Here is a 23,098-nt window from a genome sequence, read left to right on the forward strand (position 1 = left end):
ATTGGTGGGTTACAAGGAGATTTGGGATTTAGACAACAAATATCTAAAGCAAAATATCTCAAAATATCCCAAAATATTGGTGGCAAATATCAGGAAGCTTCAGGAGAACACCGCAGCACTGTGCAAAATGGCTGCTCTCCCATCTGGCGTCAGAATTCCGGATGTGAACATCCGGGTGGAAAGTGCGCGGCAGCGGGTGTAAAATGGCGGCAGCCGAGTATAAAATGGCAACAGTAGGGTGAAACGATAGCATCCTATCCGGATATGTTGTCCGGATGCCCTCCGATGGTGTATCCGGACGGGTATACTCCTTTCATGGATTCCAAAGAACTCTCCTCAATCTCGGATTGCTTTGGTGATAAAAAAACTATCAAAACACCAAAACTTAACACAATTTGATTAGAATTGATTGCAAGGGTCCTTAATATGTTAATTGGGTTAAAAGGTGATAACTACTACTCAAAAGTGTTTAAAAGAGTTAATTACAAGCTATGAAATAGCACTTTTTGAGTAGTAATCATGCAATAAACCAAGATCACTACTGGCAAGCAAAATATCATCAACATATAAAATCAGAAATATAAACTTGCTCCCACTAACCTTCAGGTATATACACCAATCAACGGTGTTTTCCTTAAATTCGAAGGAAGTAATAGTATCATTGAATTTAAGATACCATTGTCTAAAAGCTTGTTTAAGTCCATATATTGACTTATTTAATTTGCAAACCATCTGTTCTTTTCCCTTTATGGAGAAACCTTCAGGTTGATCCATATAAACCTTTTCTTCTAAACTCCCATTAAGAAAAGCAGTTTTCACATCCATTTAGTGTAGCTCTAAATCAAAATGAGCAACTAAAGCCATAATGATTCTAAGTGATTCTTTCTTGGATACAGGAGAGAAGGTCTCCTTATAATCAATACCCCCTTTTTAAGTGAAACCTTTGACCACAAGTCTAGCTTTATGTCGTTCAATATTGCCTTTTGAGTCGCGTTTGGTCTTAAAGACCCATTTACAACTAACTATTTTATATCCTTCAGGTAATTCGACAAGTTCCCAGACTTTGTTTTGATCCATTGATTTCAACTCATCATTCATGGCATCAATCCATTTATCAGAATCACTACAGCCAATGGCTTGTGAAAATGAAACCGGGTCTTTACTTGTCCTAATATCATAATCAGATTCTTGTAAATAAACCACATAATCATCTGAAATAGCATGTCTACGTTCTCTTTGAGACCTTCTTAATGTTGATTGTTGTGGTTCTTCCATAATTGATTCATTAGTGATAGTCTCATTAGAGAGTGATTGATCATTAATTTGTTGTTCAACATTGTCAAAAGATTCTACAATTGTAGGAACAACAATTTCTTTAGAAGTTATGGGTAGTGGGACTTGCACCCTAACTTCTTGAATATTTGTTTTTTGTAATTGATCACTCCCACGGATTTCACCATTCTCAATGAATCTGGCATTACCTGTTTCAACAATTTTCGTACTATGATTAGGATAATAAAACCTATACCCTTTGGATTTCATTGGATAGCCAATAAAGTAACCACTAATGGTTTTGAAATCCAATTTCTTTTCATGTGGATTATAAATCCTAGCCTCCGTTGGGCAACCCCAAACGTGCAAGTGCCTTAAACTTCGTTTCCTTTCTGTCCACAGTTTAAAAGGAGTCTTTGGAACTGTTCTAGTAGGAACCCTATTCAATAAATAAACAGCGGTCTTAAGGGCTTCCATCCATAATGAAATGGGTAAAGAGGAATTACTTAACATACTCCTAATCATATCCATCAATGTACGATTACGCCTTTCAGCCACTCCATTCTGCTAAGGCATACCTGGCATAGTGTATTGTGCACATATACCATGCTTTTCTAAGAGTTTAGCAAATGGGCCAGGGCGTTGACCCAATCCATCATATCTACCATAATATTCACCACCTCTATCTGATCTAATAATTTTCACTCTTTTATCTAATTGTCTTTCAACCTCAACAATGTACACCTCTAGGGCATCCATTGCTTGAGATTTTTCATGCAATAAATAGATATAACAATAATGTGAAAAATCATCAATGAAAGTGATAAAATATTTTTCTTTACCAAAAGATGGCAAGTCAAATGGCGCACAAATGTCCGTATGGACGATTTCAAGAAGTTCTCCACTTTTTGTAGCACCCTTCTTTGTATGTTTGGTTTGTTTTCCCTTAATACAATCCACACACACATCGAGATCAGTAAAGTCTAGGTTAGGCAAAATCCCATCTTTCACTAATCTCTTCATTCTTTCTTTGGATATATGATCCAAACGTCTATGCCACAAGTAAGAAGAACTTTCATTGATCAGGTTACGTTTAGTTCCAACATTATGATGCAAGGTTAGAAGGCTTTCAGCAAAATGACTATTAAGATTCAATTTATACAAACCATCACATAAACTACCGGAACCAACAAAAGAAGAATTTTAAATAAACTGAATCTTCTATTACGAAATGAAAAGGAATAACCTTCAAGATCGAGTTTAGAGATAGAAACCAAATTATGAGAAATAGAAGGAACATAAAGAATTTGAAACAAATCTAGATAACAATCAGTGTCTAGAAATAAACGAAATGTCCTAGTAGCAACCACTGGAACTTTGACTCCATTTCCCACAACTATGGAACTTTCATTTGGTTTAAAGTCTGGATTGTAATGCATCGAATTAGAAACATGAATAGTGAAACCTGAGTCAATCCACCAAGTATTAGAAGGAACTTCAGTAAGATTTGATTCAAACATACATAAGCTAAAGGCTTACCTTTCTTCTCAAACTATGCCCTATGTTTGTGGCAACCTCTCTGAACATGCCCAAACTTCTTACAGAAACGACATTTGATACTGTTTTGTCTCATTTCATGAGCTTTTATTCCTTAAGGAGGCCCATTGATCTTAGGTGGTTCTCACCTTTTTCTCTTCTTAGGTTTCTTCCATTTCTTACTAGCTCCTTTACTTATAAGGTGAATTGAATGATGTCTTTGTTGTTAAGTCTTGTCTCTTCTTCAACAAGCATACTGGCCAATTCATTTACATTCCACTTGTCTTTAATAGTGTTGTAATGAATTTGAAATGACCCATACTGAAGAGGCAAGGAGTTCAAAATAAATTGAACAAGAAGAGACTCATCCACATTCATCCCAAGAGCCTTCAGTTTATCAGCTAGATTTGACATCTCAAGGATGTGCTCATACATCCCACGAGTACCATCAAACTGCATGGTGGTGAGTTCAACCATTAATGTCCTAGCAAGAGACTTGTCAGCTGAACGAAAACGTTCTTCCATAGTCTTAAAAAATTCCTTAGCAGTGTCACGTTCAGGAAATGTTGACTTAATGTTGTTTGCTATACTCATTCGCATAAATATAATGCTCAATCTGTTCGATATTTCCCAAGAATGACTTAAAGTTTTTTTTTCCACGCTACTTTCCTCAGTAATAGTAGGCGGTTTCTCAGTCCGAAGTGCTAAATCAAGATCTAATACACCTAGGTGAAACTGGACTTGCTCAGACCAATCTAAGAAATTTGTTCCATTAAGGATCGGAACAGATGAAACGTGCGAATGAATCGAAATAGAAACTGAAACTGCAATTAAATATATGCTCACACATTAGTGCTTTGAGTTAAATAATAAATAATAAATAGTACTACTGTAACACATCTTTGGATGAAAATTACAGCATACAAAATTAAACTTTTGACTATTATGGTGATTCTCTTTCACCTATAAAAAATAATTAATAATGTATCCATAGTCCAATAGAATTGTTACCTTTGGGTATCCGATTCCAACTCTCAATTAAGGGTACACATTAATTATTTTACCTCAGTATATTAATCATAAGAAAAGTGGTGCACCTTTGGGCCAAGCCAAAATATTCTCATGATCAAAGATACGTATAAATACCTATTCAAAAATTTGCAAAGCTATTTTCTTAATACTTGGGATATGAGTATTAAGATCCAAAATACAACTTAAAACCTATGACTTTCTAGTTGGTTCGCTTTGGTGATCACCAAACTATTTCATAAAATAGGATTTCGAGTTGAAATAATCACTTCGCAAAACATTATTATCAATCACATCACATTATCATTTAAACAATTTCATATATGTGACAATTTCACGTTCATATAAACTATAGAAAATAATTATAACATATCAATACAAGAAATGTCACTTATAAAATCTAGACATGAATCAGATTTGTAAATGATACACATTTCGTGTTCAATAAATTAAAGTAGCCAACAAGATCACTAGGTCTAGATCAATAGATAACATGACGAGTAGAAAAGCAATGAATAAGAAAAAATGATTTGCTCAATAAAAGCCAACGACATTACTCAGATTTGTCACTTATAAAATCTATAAATTCTCATGGAAATGGTCAAACCATCATAGCATCATATACGAATCACCCAGCAAAATAAAATCCCACTCATACAGGAATTAGTTATTCACCAAATAATAAGTAATGAATAATGTAAATTTTTTTTTTTTTTTGTGAAAAACGGAATCCAAAGAACATCAAGAATTATAAACTGGTATGCATCATTGGGGTGTGGACAAACTGTCTAAACCTTAATCTGGTTTTTGAACAACCGAGTTTTTTCAACCACACTAAATTCCCAAACAAAATTATTTATAGAAGCCAGACACAAAAACTCTAAAGGTTTTTTTTTATCAACCAGAAGTTAGTGTATGTGTATTCATATTCTTGAATTGATACAGCCAATCAAGGGCTCAAATGGAATCAGCAGTTGATCAAGGCAGCAGGATATCCAGAGTCATCAAATACGAAGGTTAAAACGAGAGAGAAAATTCTCAATATCTCAAAGCTTTTCTTAATACGTGAAATGGTATCAACAATGTAGCAATGGATTCTTTATGATAATAAGAATAAAAAAGTCTTTACAAAAGAAAATGCTGCCCACAGAATTTATAATAAACAAAGCTTGAATCAATGTCCAAAAATGTAAAGTTCATTAACCATGAGTTGATAATCACAAGCCAAAACACACGACAAACAAAAAAAAATTGATTCTAGCAAATAGATCATAATGAAATCTTCCCCAAATAATTGATTCCAGCAAATAGATTATAATGGAAAATCATGAAAATCTTAACAATAGGGCTCTGATACCACATGTTAATAAAAAAATTAAACGTAAACTTAATGCTTCATAAATTCCAAGATTTTGACTATCATGATTTTCACAAACATAAATAACATACCGAAATCCATAGCAATTTCTTCAGTCAATTCTTGATCTGAAATTGTAGAATTCTCTAGGAGATAAGTTTCTCTCTCTTAGCCCTTTTTCTTAAGTGAAAAATTAAATTCACACACTACTTAAATGGGTAGAGAGATGACCTATTTCCTTTTGGTAACTACCAGCAGTTTAGTAACCGCCACTCCATTTCCCATCAAAGTAAGGAGTAAAAAAAATTAGGAAACTACTTCTCTAATTGTATAACCAATATTTTAGGGATTAGATCAGATAACCCCATTTTAATAAAAGACTAAATGTTAGGAAGTGTCCCAAATTCCTAATTAGTATAGATTCCTTTTTGTAAAGAATATTATATAGAATATTTATAAGTTGATATATTATTGTAATATTAGACTTCCTTATAGAATAAGGAAGGTTGTTGGAAATATCTTTATAAATATTCTAGGTCATGAGGGGAAAAAGTTATGAGATGGAGATGGGCCTATAGAGACTATACGAGGTGGATAGAGATGTGAGGAAGAACGGGAGGTACCTGGTGGAGCGAGAGGGCTCGTAGTAAGGTATGGATACAAGGAGTGGGGAAACATGGGATGTTTCGGGAACCCAATAGTTGTATCTGGTTCTATCCTTTGTAATATTCTCTATTGTATAGTGGAATTATTCTCTCTCATCCGTGGACGTAGGCATGGTTGGCCGAACCACGTTAAAACCTCGTGTACCGTATGTGTGATTGTTTTATCTTTGTGTTCTTGAACTAACATCGTTGGCATCAAAGCTTCCGCTGGCACAACAATTGGTATCAGAGCTTGGGTTGAAGATTTCTGGAAGAGTAAAAGATCACAAAGCACACAAGATGAAAACAAAAGGAATTTTCACTGAAGGTGGAGTCGATTGCTCTTTTGTGGTGATATGATACAAAAAGGTTTGTGTTATGGAGAGATTGAAGATTAACTTCATGTAATTTGGTCCAAGGTGGAGATTGTTGGGAATTGTCCCAAATTCCTAATTAGTAAATATTCCTTTTTTGTAAAGAATTTTGTATAAAATATTTCTAGGTTGATATATTATTGTAATATTTGATACCAATTGTTGTGCCAGCGGAAGCTTTGATGCCAACGATGTTAGTTCAAGAACACAAAGATAAAACAATCACACATACGGTACACGAGGTTTTAACGTGGTTCGGCCAACCATGCCTACGTCCACGGATGAGAGAGAATAATTCCACTATACAATAGAGAATATTACAGAGGATAGAACCAGATACAATTATTGGGTTCCCGAAACATCCCATGTTTCCCCACTCCTTGTATCCATACCTTACTACGAGACCTCTCGCTCCACCAGGTACCTCCCGTTCTTCCTCACATCTCTATCCACCTCGTATAGTCTCTATAGGCCCATCTCCATCTCATAACTTTTTCCCCTCATGACCTAGAATATTTATAGAGATATTTCCAATAATCTTCCTTATTCTATAAGGAAGTCTAATATTACAATAATATATCAACCTAGAAATATTCTATACAAAATTCTTTACAAAAAAGGAATATTTACTAATTAGGAATTTGGGACAATTCCCAACACTAAAGCCATACATGTGTCATGTGGGACATTAGAAAAATATCTAACACACACTACTAGCACACAAGGGTAATAAGTGGTAAGAGCCATGCCTAACCAAAGGCAAGTACAAAGGCTTTAGACAAGGGCAATGGGAGATAATAAGCCTTACCAAGCATGCACGCATGAGCATTTGAGTCATGGTGTGTAATGCAACCCATGGGCACAACAACATAGGGTGTGAGCACAAAACAAACATGAGTTAGATGTCTCGACTTGGACTTGATCCAAATATGGAAACGCATATGAGCATAATAGGTGCACTCAACAAGCAACAAGGGTCATGAGCCAAGGGAATGATTGGCACTAAGGCACTTTGTTGGGTGTCCAAGCCAATAAAGGGTTTGGCATGCGCACAGACTACCTAGAGATGCATATAACAGGCTAATCAGGCATGTTGCTAGATATGTAGGTCAAGAGAGGGCTTGACACACACGCGGGCTACATAGAGATGCATACCATAGGTTGATTGAATGCATAGATTAATTTAAGGACATGAGTGGATTAAGTTTATTTAAGGATATGAATGGATTGACTCAATGCACACGAGTGGGCTTGACTTGAGGCAGAACATAAGAGGAATCTCTTAGCAATGAGGCAAGCCTAAGGAAAACATGTTGCACCACAAGCCTACCACATGACAAACTGGAACATAAACTAATGCATGTGGCAACAAATAACAATATGAGCAATTTAGAATTTAAAATTTTCATGCTTGTTTTGGTGCTCTTGTTTGATTCTCCTTTTGTTGCCCAAAAATCTTTTTAAAAGGAAAGTTAAGTCATACAAAGGTATTTGAAAATTTATTCTAGATCCTTGAGGCAAAAGCCTCATTTTATTCAAAAATTATGTAACTCAATTTTGTCCCAGTTGTTTTCCTCTCTTTGGTTTTAGAAAACCATTTTTTTTTTTAACATAAGTTTGAACTTATGTCCCTGAGCTAATGTGAGTGTTATTGACCTTGATGGATCTTTTCATTTGAGGTTGAGGACGCAAGGTTAAACTTATGAATATTGAATGGGGAAACTTGATGGAGCCCTTACATGAAAGAATTTTCCAAAAATCACTTTGATTCAACTCAATTATTAACCCTTTTTTAAAAAAAAAAAATATTTTGATAATTTTAGAATTTTTTTTTTTCAAATTTTCTATTATGTCATTCACTTTTTGAAGTTGATTCTAGAATCTTATTTGAGTCAAAAATCTTTTCTCAAAATTGAGTTATAATATCTTCTTTCAGCATGTTCTATATTGGCCTGCTTTTGTATATTCAAGAGTATTTGGTAAAATTAAATTACTTTTTGACATTTTTAATTTAAATGAATTTTTTTTTCAAATTCTTGATTTCCTTAAATTTAATTTTGACACATAAAACATTGAAATATAGGTTTTCTAGAGTGAAATATGATTTTTCTAATTCACACCCACTGTACATGACTAATTTTGGACAGTAGATAAATTTGAGTATTTTAAAAATTCTTTGAGTACACCTTGGTCTTAGCTTTATTTTTATTTTTTGTGTAATCTAGATATCTTTGTAAGTTCATGTTCTCTCTTCATGCAGATATAATGCATATTAGGTTTTATTTACATAATTGTTTGTCATTATCTTTCATCCTAACCATCTCTATTCATATTGGAAGTGCATTGCATTTAAGACATGTTGTTCAGGTATGCTCTCCATTTTATGAGTATGCATGATTTGTATGAACTTCATTCATGTTTGATACTATCCTTTATTGCTTTGATTGTTACTTCAATTTTTTTTTTTTTTTTTTATGAGATGCATGTTATGTAACTTGTTGTTTGATTTAACCCCGTTGTCTTATGATACTGCTTTTAGAGGCACCTTAGGTACGCTTGCTAACTTTGCTTTATGTTTGTGGTTGAGAATGATTGTTCGTTTGCTCATTATATAATTAAAATTTAGGTAAACACCTTAAGCTTTCTTGGTACCCTAAGTTAATCAATTAATTGTCACACTTCTCTCAGCCTAGCCAATAGAGACCTTTTTAAGGGCTTAAAGGGGTGCTACATTTTTAAGATATTTTCCCTATAGGTAATATGATCCTTAGATTTGACTCAAGTTCTATAAAGACACGTTTTTTCAAAAGTTTAAGGAATAATTTTTTCTAGGTTTTAGTTTCTTATTTTATTTTCCCTATAAACAAAATAAAATTAAGTGGCGACTCTAGTTTTTATAAAATGCAATTTTTTCACTTCAAATAGTGAGTCTTGTCGACAAGTGGAGATGCATGTGAAAGACTCATGCTTTGATGTTATATCTTTTATTTTGCTTGTGAACTAACATTCTCTTCTTATGTAAGCGTTCTACCCATTTTGAGCATTATTGATGATGCGTAATCCCTTCTTTGTTTTGTTCCTTTGATATGCATGTCATGCTTTGAATGTTCTTTATCTTTTACTCTTGTTTATTATTAGCATTACCTTATTGTATTCTTTTTTTTGTTTATTTATTTTATCTCTTGGTATTCGTTAATCTATTAGTCAATTGTCTTAATTATCTCTACTTGTTTAATAGAGATCTTTTTAGTGTTTAGAGTGGTGCTACCCTATGATACCTTCTCAAAATGTAATCGGACTTGGACTCAGTTTTTGTAAACATGTTTTTCCTTTAAAAATGAGTCATTTTTAAAGTTTTATTTCTTACTTTGTTTTCCATTTTAGAAATAAACAAGAATAAGTGACGACTCCAACTTTTTCAAAAATAAGTTTTTCACCATAAAAAAAATGAGTATCACCATCAAGTTGGGATGTACGTGAAAAATATGAGTCCATAGATATTATTTTTTCGTCTATGTTTTCTATTTTACAAATCATTTCAAACATGAAGTTATAAAATGTCTCATTTTACAAATGAATCCCTCTCTTAAAAGGAATTGTCATAAAAAACATAAAATAGTGAAACACATTATACAAACTTGATAAGGTGTGTTATAAAAATAAATTCCTAAATAAAAGAAATTAAAAGGAAATTGGAATTCCTATTATCAATAAGGTGCCTTAGAGTGATACAAGTCATAGTAAAAATGCAAGCTTGATAAAAAAATCCCAGATATGTTAGTTAATTGAGGTATGAATAGATTGGAGAATAACTCTTGTAAGTATTTTTCCTAATTTTTCTAAAAACCAATTGGAATGTGAAAAAACAAGATGAAAAACCTCTCCACAAAGATAAGTAATAAAAATGGATTATCAAATCTCTTGGACAAAGAATTGTTGCTCGATCATATTTGGATTATTTGATTAAAAGGGATGAAATCATCCTTATTTTATAAATCTAACTCTTATTTTTTTTAATCCTAAAAAATACTTGTTTTGGACAAAAATATTCTCACTTTTAAAACACATGTAAATAATCAATATGTTGAGGGGTATTTATGTAAAAAAAGGTTATTTTCAAGACAAAAAATGGAAAAGGTTATATTCACAAATATGAGATATTTCTATTCCTTTTAATAAATGAATTCATCATATTATGACTAATTATCATCAACTAAATCTAGATGCTTTTTCACAATATTGAACAAATTTATTCTTTTTGCATAGTATAATTAGCGTACATATGTCTTTCCCTTTTACTAAATCTATACACTTTAACAAAATAGATTTATAACATTCATTTTTTTTTATAAAATATATTTATTTTAAATATAATTTAAATATTAAAAAAACAATAAAAATTTAAAAAATAGGGATGGTTGCCCTTTTCCATTTAAACTTTTTATTGAAATAGGAATGAGAATAGGTTATATGAATGAACTGGAATGGGGATGGGAGTAACTCATCTCATGCCACTCAAGTTTAAATAATGCAATGAAACGAGTTCGAGTACTTGTCTGTTACGTCCCTAATGAGAAAGGTTTGGGATAAAAATAAATGGGTTCGGGATATGTTTGAGAAGTTTTTAAAAACTCAGGGCAAGTTCATGACAAGTTTAGGAAGTTTTTAAAAACTTGAGGTGAGTTTAGATATGACTTTGTCCCATCCCATTTTGCTTTAATTATATATAATTTTAAATAAAAAAATATTTTAGTTGATTTTTTTTTTCAATTTTTAAACATAAATAAAATATTGCTTTTCATAAAAATAAATTATAAATATTTTTTTATATTTATAAATTATATTTATTTTTAATAAAATTTAAAATTTAAAAAAGGAAAAATAATTTTTTTATATTTTATTTTATTATAAAAAATATAATTAAAATTATTTAAAATTTTATACATTTTAAATTATTTAATCTTTATACAAAAAGTATAAAATAAGTAAATCAAATTTAAAATAATAATAAAAAATTATTATTATATAAACATCTATTTTTTATTTTTCTTTACTTTTCTTTCCCATTTTCCCACAAATATTTTGGAAATCCAACTGACCCCAATTGTTGACTAGAAATTCCACCCAAGGCTTTTCCTTCAAATAAATAAATAAGGAAAAAAAATTACAAAAGCATCCAAATATTTGAAATAATTGGAAATGATCTGCACGTCTAGTTTATGACATTAAAGGCGTTACCTTTTATCATCAATCCTTCTGTTACACTGCCCACCACGCAGCTCCCTCTACCGCTTCTAATTATTATTGTCGCGCCAGCTTTACTCCTTTACTTTATTGTTTCTCCTTCTCCTCTCCTCTTCGGTCTCTTCTGCATGTTTCAGATTTGTTTTTGATAAATAGAGAAAAAAAGAAAGTTACAGAATTCTCAATAATGGAGGACGAAGAAGGAGAGGAGTATCTGTTCAAAGTGGTGATCATTGGAGATTCGGCGGTGGGGAAATCGAACTTGCTCTCGAGATATGCTCGCAACGAGTTTAATATCAACTCCAAGGCCACGATTGGGGTGGAGTTTCAGACGCAGAGCATGGAGATCGATGGAAAGGAGGTCAAGGCTCAGATATGGGACACTGCCGGCCAAGAGCGCTTCCGGGCAGTTACTTCTGCCTACTATAGAGGCGCTGTGGGGGCACTCGTGGTGTATGATATCAGCCGCCGCTCCACCTTTGATAGTGTTGCTCGGTGGCTCGATGAGCTCAAGAGTAAGTTTTCTTTTCTTTTCCTGGTTGTTTTTTTGTTTGCTTGCTGGGAAAAATGAATGGAAATCCTTTAGAACTGGGGAGTCTGCTTGAAATGAATGACTCCATAATAAGCTTAGTTTTAGTGACTTTTTTTGGGGGTCAATGTAAGAAATTTGCATCGTTTTGATTTTTTATGTTTCTTGGCCGCCAAACGGTGGCTGATCTTAAACCCAATTCAGTTTTTTCTTGAAGGAAAAAAAGTTTTGAGATTGAGATTGTTGTGGGTGGTACATCATTGGAGGTGATTTTGATACTTGTTTTATTGAATGGATTTTGAATTTTGATGCTTGAAATATGCAGATCTGGGCTTTGGCAGAAAATTAGTGGGCAAAAGTTGGTCAAGACTTTGTAAATTAGAGATGAAAATTTAGAAATAAGGCTCCATTTGGATGCAAAAAGAAGTGTTGAAACTTGGGAAAGAATTCATTGTTAGTAATTTTCTTTTTCTTTCACTGGATCTGTCCAAGTGGAACCTGGAAAGGCAAAAAGAGGTATAAAAGGTTGGCTACTTATTATCACTTCTCTTTTCCTCTTGGAAAAAAAAAAAGTCTATCTTGGATGGAGGCATGGTATTCACTTTGTCTACTTTCCACCCAAATTCACCAAACTAAACTTATGTTTTGTCAACTAGCATTTGGTTGACATTTCTGATGCTCTGTTTGAAGTTTACTAATTTAGTAATTACTAAATTTAGAATAAATGAAGGGATTTATAATGGCCAGATTTCCCTATATTTTTCCAAATTGTCAGAAAATAATGCAGGGTTTTCAAATAGAAAAGGAAAAAATCACGAAAAATTACTTCGATTAATGCTTTTTAAATTTATTTTGGTTTTGGTGTATGATCAAAAGTTTCCTACTAGTTGTTGCCTGATGGATTCTAAAAGTATGCTGATTTTTCAATTGAAGTTCCATATGCTCTTGTTGAAGATTTGGGTTCCTTTTCCATCCCATTGTATGACTGGTAGGTTTCTGCATCTTTTGCTGAGATTAAGTGATGTTAACTTTGTGGTTGAGTTTCCATGATGTTTTTGTTCTCTTGTTTTTGGACAGCATGAGAAAAGTGGTTGAGTTTACATGATGCTTTTGTTCTCTTGTTTTTGGACAGCATGAGAAAAGTGGTTGAGTTTACATGATGCTTTTGTTCTCTTGTTTTTGGACAGCATGGAACTTTTCTCTTGTTCATTAGTGGCTAGACATGCTTCAATTTATTTTGATGATTGTTGGCTTAGTTAAATAGCATCATGAAGTCTAGTTGTCTGATCAAAATTTGAATGTGAATTGTCCAGAAATTCAGTGTCTGAATTAATTATATCATTATGCATACTCATTATAGTTTCACCACTTGCAAAATGATTCTTTCTGTCTTATCCCTCTCAAGTTGGATCCGCATCATTTCTTAAATTTTTATCTAGAACACTGAACCAAAAAAGTGGAAGAAATTCTCAAGGAATATTATGTTTGATCAGTTGGGGGTATGAGACTGGGTATTGTGTTTCACAATGTTCACAAAAAATATAGGTGTCATGTATAGCACTTCAGCCTTCTTTGAATAATTAAGCCAAAAGGTTGGCAATTTTAAAACCAAGGTTTAGTTGGTTTTGTCCTCAATCTCAACAAGTGAGTGATTAATCTTGCCACTGATTTTGATTTCCATTTTTAATGCTAGAAGAGAACAATAGGAAAAGCATACTGTAGTAAAAGATCCTTATTAATTAACCCTATATTATAAAAAAAAATTCTTATCAATTAATGAAGCTCTGGAAAGGGTAAAAGAGGTCCTCGACATTTGAATTGCCATGGCCAGAGTGAAGGGGTAAACTTAAAAATTTGTGCTGTTGAATGTGATTGAAAGGTTGATGGTGACACAAAAGAAGAGGAATAGATAAAGCAGTGATAGAGAGCACAAGCATTGTATAGTTTTCATGCATACACAACTCCCTCTTTGAGGATTACAATGTTGAAGCAATTCCTGATTAAGCTGTTTTTGTCGTAAATTATATTGGTTTGTACATAGAAGAAACATGAGCCCACACTCAACCCTTTGGAATTTAGGAATAGTGGAATTGATCATCTCTGACTCTGCTAAAGGAGATAGTAGGCACAACCCCCTTGATCCCCTGACAGACAGATTTCTGGGGCCAAATGGGCTTGTGATCATAGGTTAGAATTCCTGACAAACGTTAGAAAGCTTGGTCCCCTGTGTGAGCTTAGGCTTACATGGTTTATAATTTTCTCTGATAGAGCTTGCCTGTTCTGTTGTGCCCCATCTGGATTGTTGAGCATGACCATTTCTTTTTCCTCTTTATATTATTTTGGGCATTGGTTATCTCAAAGTTTGAGCTTTCTATGGAACAATCATGCAGCTCATTCTGAGACAACTGTGGCAAGGATGCTGGTGGGCAACAAGAGTGATTTGGAGAACATCAGGGATGTGAGTGTGGAAGAGGGCAAGAGCCTTGCTGAAGCAGAAGGATTGTTCTTTATCGAGACATCTGCCCTCGATTCTACTAATGTTAAAAAAGCTTTTGAGATTGTTATTCGCGAGATCTACAACAACATCAGCAGGAAAGTTTTGAATTCTGATTCGTACAAAGCCGAGTTATCTGTCAATAGGGTAAGCCTTGTTAGCAATGGGGCTGATGGAGCAAAGCAAGCAAATAGCAGGTATTCTTGTTGTTCATGATGAGTTAACAGATCAAAGCAAGCACAGAGCAAATATTGTTGTTCAAAGTGAGTTCTGTTTCACCAACTCTACAACCTGATACGAGTCAGGGCTTTCAAACCGTTCATCAAAAAGGGGCTTTCACAACATTCTTCACCAAAAAGAGGGTTCCCAAGGTTCATCAAAGATGGGTTTCACAAGGTTTGTCTGATTTGTTGTGATATCAAGTTTTTCTTGAGTGCTTTTAAGTTATTAAATAAGACAAAAGTTTCAGTTAGAAATCAAATTTTTGTGCTATGAAATGCAATAAATTTATTTGGAATGAAGTGGTATAGTGAATCTTGTGATTGGGATTCTTGTTTGTGAAATTACTAAGCTTGATGGTCATTGTACTTCTTTGAGAGGTTACATTGAGTAAGGCCAATATCTGGTGAATATTTGGTAGACATAATTCTACATTCCCAGGAGACTCTCTTTAATTGCTTACCATGCACCATTTTCTTTTAATAGGACAAGAGTAGTTGAGTCATCATGTCAAACATTCTCATATATCCAACTAATATTGATATAATACCCAGATGCCAGTCTTATCTAGTGCTGCATTTCTGTTTGTGTCTGATCATCATGAGAATGGCTGTAGACAGACTGGAATGGTGGTGATATTGAACAACTTTCATGTGGCCCATTTTCTATATTCTAAATAAACAAATAGGGTGTAAAGGTGGATTGCATTTTTAAATGCCCAGCAACTAAGATGGGCTTTGGGCTGTCGAGGGGATGAGTTCATGTAATCAAGTTAGTCATGCCAGGCCCTAACAGGCTTGGCCGACCGGTTAGGGTGAGTGTCAGGATGTGTGGAAGAGGCGAATAGTCTTGGATTCGATCCCTACTCTGGATTAAGGAATCCTTGAATTACCCACAAAATCTATTTCATTTCTCCTTTATCAGTGCATTGGATTGTTATTTAGAACGAGAAGAGGTAAGATTTTCAAAATCAAATTGTATAAACAATGCAATAAATACGAAAAGAAGATAATCACAACGCATATACGTATAAGTAAGGATCTTAGACCAATTAGCACCTACACTCCTTTTACTCCTTATTAGATCTTCCCAATGCCATATTTTGGAAAGCGGTTTGATGAACTACATGTATGATGTATCTATCAAAGGACTTGCAAAAAAGTTCTTGAATGAGCCTATGTAACAACCCAAATTCAAATGAAATAAAATTTTCATTTTTTCATATGTTTGTATTTTAAAATTAGAAAAAGTAAAATAATTAAATTCCTAATAATTTAAAATAATTAGAAAAGTTAAATAACCTCAAAATTATACAAATAAGTTAGAAAAAAAAAAATTAACTAGACCGTGTATTTAAATTAGGAATGTATTAGAAATGCCACATATCACACTTAAGGATCACTATAGCCCAAAAGTTAAGAGTATTACCTTGGAATAATTACTATTAGATCATATACATACGTTATAATTTACACTATTAGGTTTTGTATCAAAAATCTAGTTCAATGATCAAAGAAGGATTTTACAAAACAAATTTACTAGGGATATAATTTGGACGGATTGATTGGATTGATGGTTGGGTTAGGCCTAACCTAAATTAAGAATAATCAATTTGAGCCCAACTTAATCAAACCTCTAATATAAGATACTTAACTTAAGTCCAACTCAACATTATTTTTTCAAGCTCAAATTGGTTGGGTTAGATTAAATTTGAATGAGTTCATCGGGTTGTATGATTCAAAATTTATTTATAATATTTTTTTAAAAAAAATTCTATATTTTTATTCCAAAATTTAAATAATAAATGACACAAAGTTTCAAAATGGAAACAAAAAAAGTAAACATAAAGTTATATACCTTTCTAAAAAAAATGAGAAAATGTGTCATATAATTATAATTTGATATTTTTTCTTAAAAATTTTAAAAGAAAATTAATATTATTATGTATGATAATATATATTATAAAAATATTAAATAGTTTTCAGGTTGTTTGATCTCGATCCAAACCCAATTCAAATTGAGCTCTAGTTGTGAAAAAAAAACTTAATCCAATCCTAATCCAAGCATTAAAAGTGATTTTTCAAGCTCGATCAAACATTTGCACCCCTAAAATTTACCATAAAGTTCAACAAAAACCTCAAAATTGCCTTTAACAAAAAGTTTAGAAGCTCAAAATGGCGCATTTGAACAATATATGGACAGTTGAGCATCTACATACTTCTCAATTTTTTTCTACTCATTTTTTAATTTTTTTTCTTCTTCAAATTTCCATGTCATTCGGTTAGCATTTCCAATACATATGTACCTCAAATGAATTTTACTTGCATATAGCTCAAAGTTTGATCAAATTAAGACACACTCTCTAAATGTAGGATGTGTGAGATTCAATTCAATAATAAAACAATCATAGCCGAGACACTCCAATTAGTATCATAACTCTAAAAACTAGGGTCAAAATGTCATTAGTCCAAGAATAATAAGAGAATGGAAAATGGAAAATGGAAATAAATCATACTTACCAGCATGGGTATTATAAATGTTGATTTTATTAAGGAAATACTAAATACACTTATTGTTGTCACAACAGAAACTTTAATATAAATAAAGTTAATTTAAGAATATAAAGATAAAACAATTCACATAAAGATACATAGGGTTTTAACATGACTCGACCAATTATATTTATATACACATATGAGAGAGAATCTTTTCATTATATCATAAAACATATTACAGATGATAGAATTTTTATTTCTCTCAATTGAGTATCTCTCATTCTTCCCTATATCTCTATCTACCTTATATAACTTTTACAAGTTTATCTTCATCTTATAACATTTTCTCACGTATAATATTTATATAGATATTTTTTTATAACTTTCCTTATTCTATAAAAATAAAAATAATATTACAATAATATATCAACTTGTAAAATATTCTATATGACATCTATCATGTTTCTTTTTATAGGATTATTTTTTTTAATTAAAAATTTATTAAAAGATAAAAATATCCTCATTTTTCTTATCTTTGTGCACCTTCTCATATTATTATATTTCTTTTATTTCCTTCCTCTTTTTGGATGTCTTTATTGAATGCACTTCATTGTCTGATCCTAGAGTTCAGGATACTATGAATTTCATTAATTTATGAAAATAAAAATAAAGAAAAAAAAATCTATGAAAATAAAAGTTGTGGATGGACATTTTTGACCAAGGGAAGGGCAAAGGGAACAAGTTAGGAATTGATGGATATGAGTTGAGTGTAAGGAGGGGAGGGGGACATTTTTGACCTTTTATAACCATTTTTATTTGAAAAAAATAACAATAAAAAAAATTAGATAGGTGTTGGGGCAGATTTGAAGGATCTCTTTAACATCTCCCACTAGCCAACTCTCCTTTAATATTTTTATATATAGTCTAAATTAAATAAAAATCACTATCACAAAATTTTTCTGGTTAGTAGACTTTTTTAAGTGGCAAAAAAAATCACAGAATCTAGAGACTGGATTCATGGTTAGGTGTGCCCTAAAATAATTCCCATTTACTAATCATTACTATTTGTTTATTTAGGCTATGTTTTGTTCTGGACAATTTGAGAAAAAAATGCTAATAAAAAAAAAAAAAATAGGGAGGAAAAGTAAAAATAAAAAATGAATTTTTTTATTATTTTTATATGTTTTTTTTCAAACTCATTTTATTTATTTTGCTCTATTATAAAAAATTAAATAATTAAAAAATATACAAATTTCAAATTAATTTTAATTATATTATATTTTCTTTTATATTTTTTATAGTGAAACAAAATATAAGAAAATCATTTTTTTAAACCTTTTTTTTCTTTTTCTAGTATTTTTTGAGAACTACACATAGTCTTAATGTCACCATTATTAATCACATAATTTAAAATTTTGGAAAGAAAAAAAAATTGTGAAGCCTAAAAAAAATTAATAACACAAAGGCCAATTCTCTTTATATCTCAATTTTTTTTTAAAAAGAAATGATAAACAGAAAATAAAATTAATGCACATGAATTGAAAATTTGAAATCTTGATGACCACAACAAATATTTGTGGCCCTTGTGCTTGGGCTTTCAAATGCAATGAACCTTTTGTCATCAATGTTGTTATTTTCCTTTCCCTCCCATCCAAAAATCTTCTTTTGGACGTTGGACCCAATCTTCGAAGCTTCCCTTTCATGCTACCCTAAATTTTGGCATTTTTGAACAAGTTAATGTTGTTATTTTCTTTTCCCTCTCGTCCAAAACAAAAGCTTCTTTTGGACGTTGGACTCTTATCTTCGAAGTTTCCCTTTCATGCTAGCTTAATTTTGGCATTTTGAAACAATTTTTGAAAGGTTTTTGATTTTTTTCCTTCTTTTAATTTTCAATATACATATATACATTTATTATGTTGATAATTATTGAGTTATTATTTTTTGTAATGAACTTTTCAAATACTATAAACTTTCACAATTATTAAAAAGGTATTTATTGTAGTGATTATGCTTGTAGTTCATATTGTAAAAATAAATAAATAAATAAATAAATAAATAAATAAACTTGAGAGAAGAAATTTGGAAAAAAAAAAAAAAGAGAAGAGAACTTTCAAATCATCTATTAAACTTGGGAGAAGATATTAAGAGAAATGAGTTTTCAAGTCATTTATTCCCCGTGACGTTAACCCTATTTAAGGCAATAATCATATGAAATAATAAATATATTAAGATGCGTGGAGTCTAATCGCCTAGATTGACTCTATATAAATACAGTATGTGAATCAACCTTGTAAGATTGAATGGGGTTTGGAAGATGATGGTAAATCCCATGGTTGGAGACTCCTAAATGAAATTTTGTATGTAAAAGTATTTTAAGTTATAGTATTTTGAAATTTTTTAATATGTAATTTAATTACCTTAATTGTATTGTGTTTAGGGTATTGGACATATTAGTGCAATTAAGAAAGATAAAGAAATGTAGAGTAAAACCTAGAGAGTGTCAGACGTTTGTGATTATCTTGTATTCTCTATTTCATCATAGTAAAAATTTGCAGTCAAGTAGACATAATTTTTACATTGAGAGTGCACTATTTTAAATTTTATGTGTTTTTATGCTTTAATATTTTCATATTGGTTTATTGTCACTTTTGAAAAATAGGGTTAAAGTATTTTAATCCTAACAAAATAATTTTTTTTTCTTTTTTTATAATTATGAAAGTTAGATGAGGATCTTAAAAGTTTATTGCGTGAAATGAGACACTTTTCTCCATATATATATATATATATGACCTTCTGCTAATTAATTCAATTCCATTTTTTTAGGGTCATAATCAATTAATTGATTATGAGAGGGTTATATTAGGATCCAGCTAGAATCTTAAACTAAAAGATGATGAATCCTCACTTTATTACCACATGCACATGCACAGAATAATTGAATAAGCAGTAGTTAGAAACATCTTTAATTTTTCTCCTAACTGTGATGATGAGAATTGAAGGATGTGTCTCCTCCGATAATTCCAAGGCTACTTGGATTCCAGTTGTGATGTGATGATGATGTGATGATGATGTCACCATATTATATATAAAGTATGATTTTATGGTCATTATCATAATCTTTGCCATGCATGTGAATCTCTATCCTTTGGGGACACACACCCTATCTACCCTAATGAAAGTGACTTTGTTGTCCAAATTACCTCATCTTTTGAACTTGTGGTAGCAGGGCATGTGCCATGATTTATGGGAAGCTATGGATATTGACATGTTGCTAAACCTACAATGTCCTTCTTGATTTCAGGGGATTTTGTGTGAGAAAAATCTTGGCCTAGATTGTGTTTCTTTCTAACAAAGTCAACTAATCTTTTGAATTTCATTGAATTTAAGCTGAATTAATTATCTTCTTTTTGAGGGCAAGAGGATGGTGACACATCTCTTTTCCTATTATTTTTATTTTATTTTATTTTTGCTTATGATGATGCTATATCTATGTAATGATTGAATATGATAGAAATATTAATATTATTTAAAGATAAAATTTTTATTTGATTTTTAAGAAAATAAGAAATAAAAATGATAATAAATAAATAAAGAGAACAACTAAAAATACAAAAAACATTTAAAATTAATAAATTATTTTGATATATTATTTTAAATTTTCTAACTTATTTTAATTAAATTTTTATATAATTAATAAATAAATTTATAATTAATTTTAATTATATATATATATATATATATATATATATATATATATATATATATATATATTTATATTTTGCTATAGTAAAATTAAATATGATTTTTTATTTTTTTTGGTTGCATTAAAAAAAAAATTCCAATTTATTTTGGTTCTTGAATGTGGATGGTGACCATGAATCATGAGGTCAAGTCAAAGTGTGATGATTACGATAGACAGCAAATGAGTGAAAATAAGTAAGGGAAAAAGCAAACACATACAAGGGAGTTTAAATGTAGTCCCACCAAGGAGACATGCATGGACTAATAAAATAACCAAGATTATATTAAGATTCATAAAATTATTAATCAAGCCCAAATTTCCGGGATTAAGTTTCCCAACTGCCAAACACTTTTTCCTCAAAATGTGCAAATAGAACTACAATTGAAAAACACATTATTTTACAATACAAATGTCTTAACCTTCTTTTTTTATGAAGAATAAAAAATGGATGAAATTCAAAAAATAGATATGTGTTTTTTTAAAAGAGAGAGTGAGAGATATAATTTTTTATTTATTTTTATTTTTTATATTATATAGGAAAAGTTTCAACTCCTAGAATTTGTTCCCTCACCTGTTTTTTATTAGATTAGGTCGAGCTAACCCCATTTAGGCACCTAAACCTAACTTCAATAGGGCGTAACAATATCACTCATAAACATGAAAATGAATTAATCATAACTCTTAAAACAGATTAATGGGATGTAATATCGAATTTCATAGAAATATTTGATTTTAGATATTTTGAAATCAATAGATTTTCAAATAAGATATCAAAATCCAATTCTAATAATTTAAATTGTTTTAAATTACCTCATTAACCAACAAAGTCTCATTCTCACTATTAAATTTACTAGGCAAAAGAAAGAAAATGGGAAGCAATTATAACAAGAAAGACAAATGAAGTGAAAATAAGAACTTTCATGAAATTGGAGTGTTAAATTCTTTGAACAACTTGTTCGGAAAAGACTCTTCACCAACCTTTTGGGTCCTTTTCATTCTTGATCACCTTTTTCTTACTAGCTTTGTAAAAAGAAACTATAAGTCAAGGGGTCGACCGACTTCTCTCTATTAGTTTTAGAATTAGGTAGTGTTTTAGCATAGTGAGAATCATGCTGGCATACTTTATTCTTTTTGGGTCTTTTTCTATTATTATTATTTTGATTTAAGAAAAAAAAAAGCATAAGTCATCATGAATTCACTTCATGAGTCTAACAGCTTTGGCAAAGGAAACACTAAAGGCATTAAAAAAAAAAAAAAAAGAAGAAGAAGAACCTAAAAAAGAACCAAAGGACAATTACTATATGTTTTCTTTGAAGAAAAAATAAATGGAAGACCAAATCTTTCCTTGTCAAAGGGGGCAAAGACAAAGAACAAGATAAATAAAGGAGAGACGATTTAATTTCTATGCCTTCCATTATCAAGATTGTCCCTAATCAACTTTACCTGTGAAAGGGAAAGAACTCCAAACCAAAAAATGGACGTAACAAGGAGGAAGAACTTTTATATTCGGTTTGACAGTGATTTAGTTTTGGAAAAAAAAAAGATGTTTAATAAAATTTAAGAAACATTTTTAAAATTTTGAGAAAATATTTATAATTGTTTTTTTTAAAAAAAATACTTGATAAGTGATTTTCTTAAAAACATTTTCACTAAAAATACTTTAAGTAAAAATATTATCAAATACACAGTTAGTCATCCTCAAGTCAAGTCTTTCTGAGGCTGAAGAGTTGTTAGTTTATGGTGTATCGGAGACCCAAAATTTCTTAGATTCTTTTAAATTCAATAGTTCAGTTTGATCAAAATAAAAATAAAAAAGGAAAATTAATGGTCTGTTTGGTTCTTATTTTCAAGAACTGTTTTTTATTCTTGAAAACAAAAAACTTGTTTGGGGAAGGGGATGTGTTTTTGTTTTTTGTGTTTTCTATATTATCAAAAACCACTTTTTTGAAAACAATAAAAAAATATTTTCATTGTTTTTTCACTGTTCAAAGAATAAATTCTTTTAATGTTTTCTTAGATATTTTTTGTGTTTCTACAAAGGTGAGTTCCACTCAACCACCACACTTCCACTCGTAAACCCTTTCTTCTTCCTTAAATTATTGAAATTAATATACTTACACATGGATGATAAAGTCATTATTTGTTTAAAAAAATTATAATTGG

At 31.1% G+C, this 23,098-nt stretch overlaps 2 protein-coding genes across 2 annotated transcripts; one reads left to right on the top strand and one right to left on the bottom strand.

Moving 5' to 3' along the window:
• Nucleotides 1-930: 930 nt before the first annotated feature.
• Nucleotides 931-2,031, bottom strand: LOC104879414 (uncharacterized). The gene is made up of 2 exons (XM_010652149.1): nucleotides 1,851-2,031; nucleotides 931-1,481 (listed from the first exon to the last, which is right to left on the bottom strand). Exons 1-2 carry the CDS (start codon nucleotides 2,029-2,031, stop codon nucleotides 931-933), a joined length of 732 nt encoding a protein of 243 aa, XP_010650451.1.
• A 9,355-nt stretch (nucleotides 2,032-11,386) lies between these two features.
• LOC100266853 (ras-related protein RABA5c) lies at nucleotides 11,387-14,996 on the top strand. The gene is made up of 2 exons (XM_010652098.3): nucleotides 11,387-11,971; nucleotides 14,376-14,996. Exons 1-2 carry the CDS (start codon nucleotides 11,644-11,646, stop codon nucleotides 14,693-14,695), a joined length of 648 nt encoding a protein of 215 aa, XP_010650400.3. The 5' UTR covers nucleotides 11,387-11,643; the 3' UTR covers nucleotides 14,696-14,996.
• Nucleotides 14,997-23,098: the final 8,102 nt, after the last annotated feature.

The sequence above is a fragment of the Vitis vinifera genome, chromosome 5, assembly GCF_030704535.1.
Source record: "Vitis vinifera cultivar Pinot Noir 40024 chromosome 5, ASM3070453v1".
Classification (NCBI taxonomy): domain Eukaryota; kingdom Viridiplantae; phylum Streptophyta; class Magnoliopsida; order Vitales; family Vitaceae; genus Vitis; species Vitis vinifera.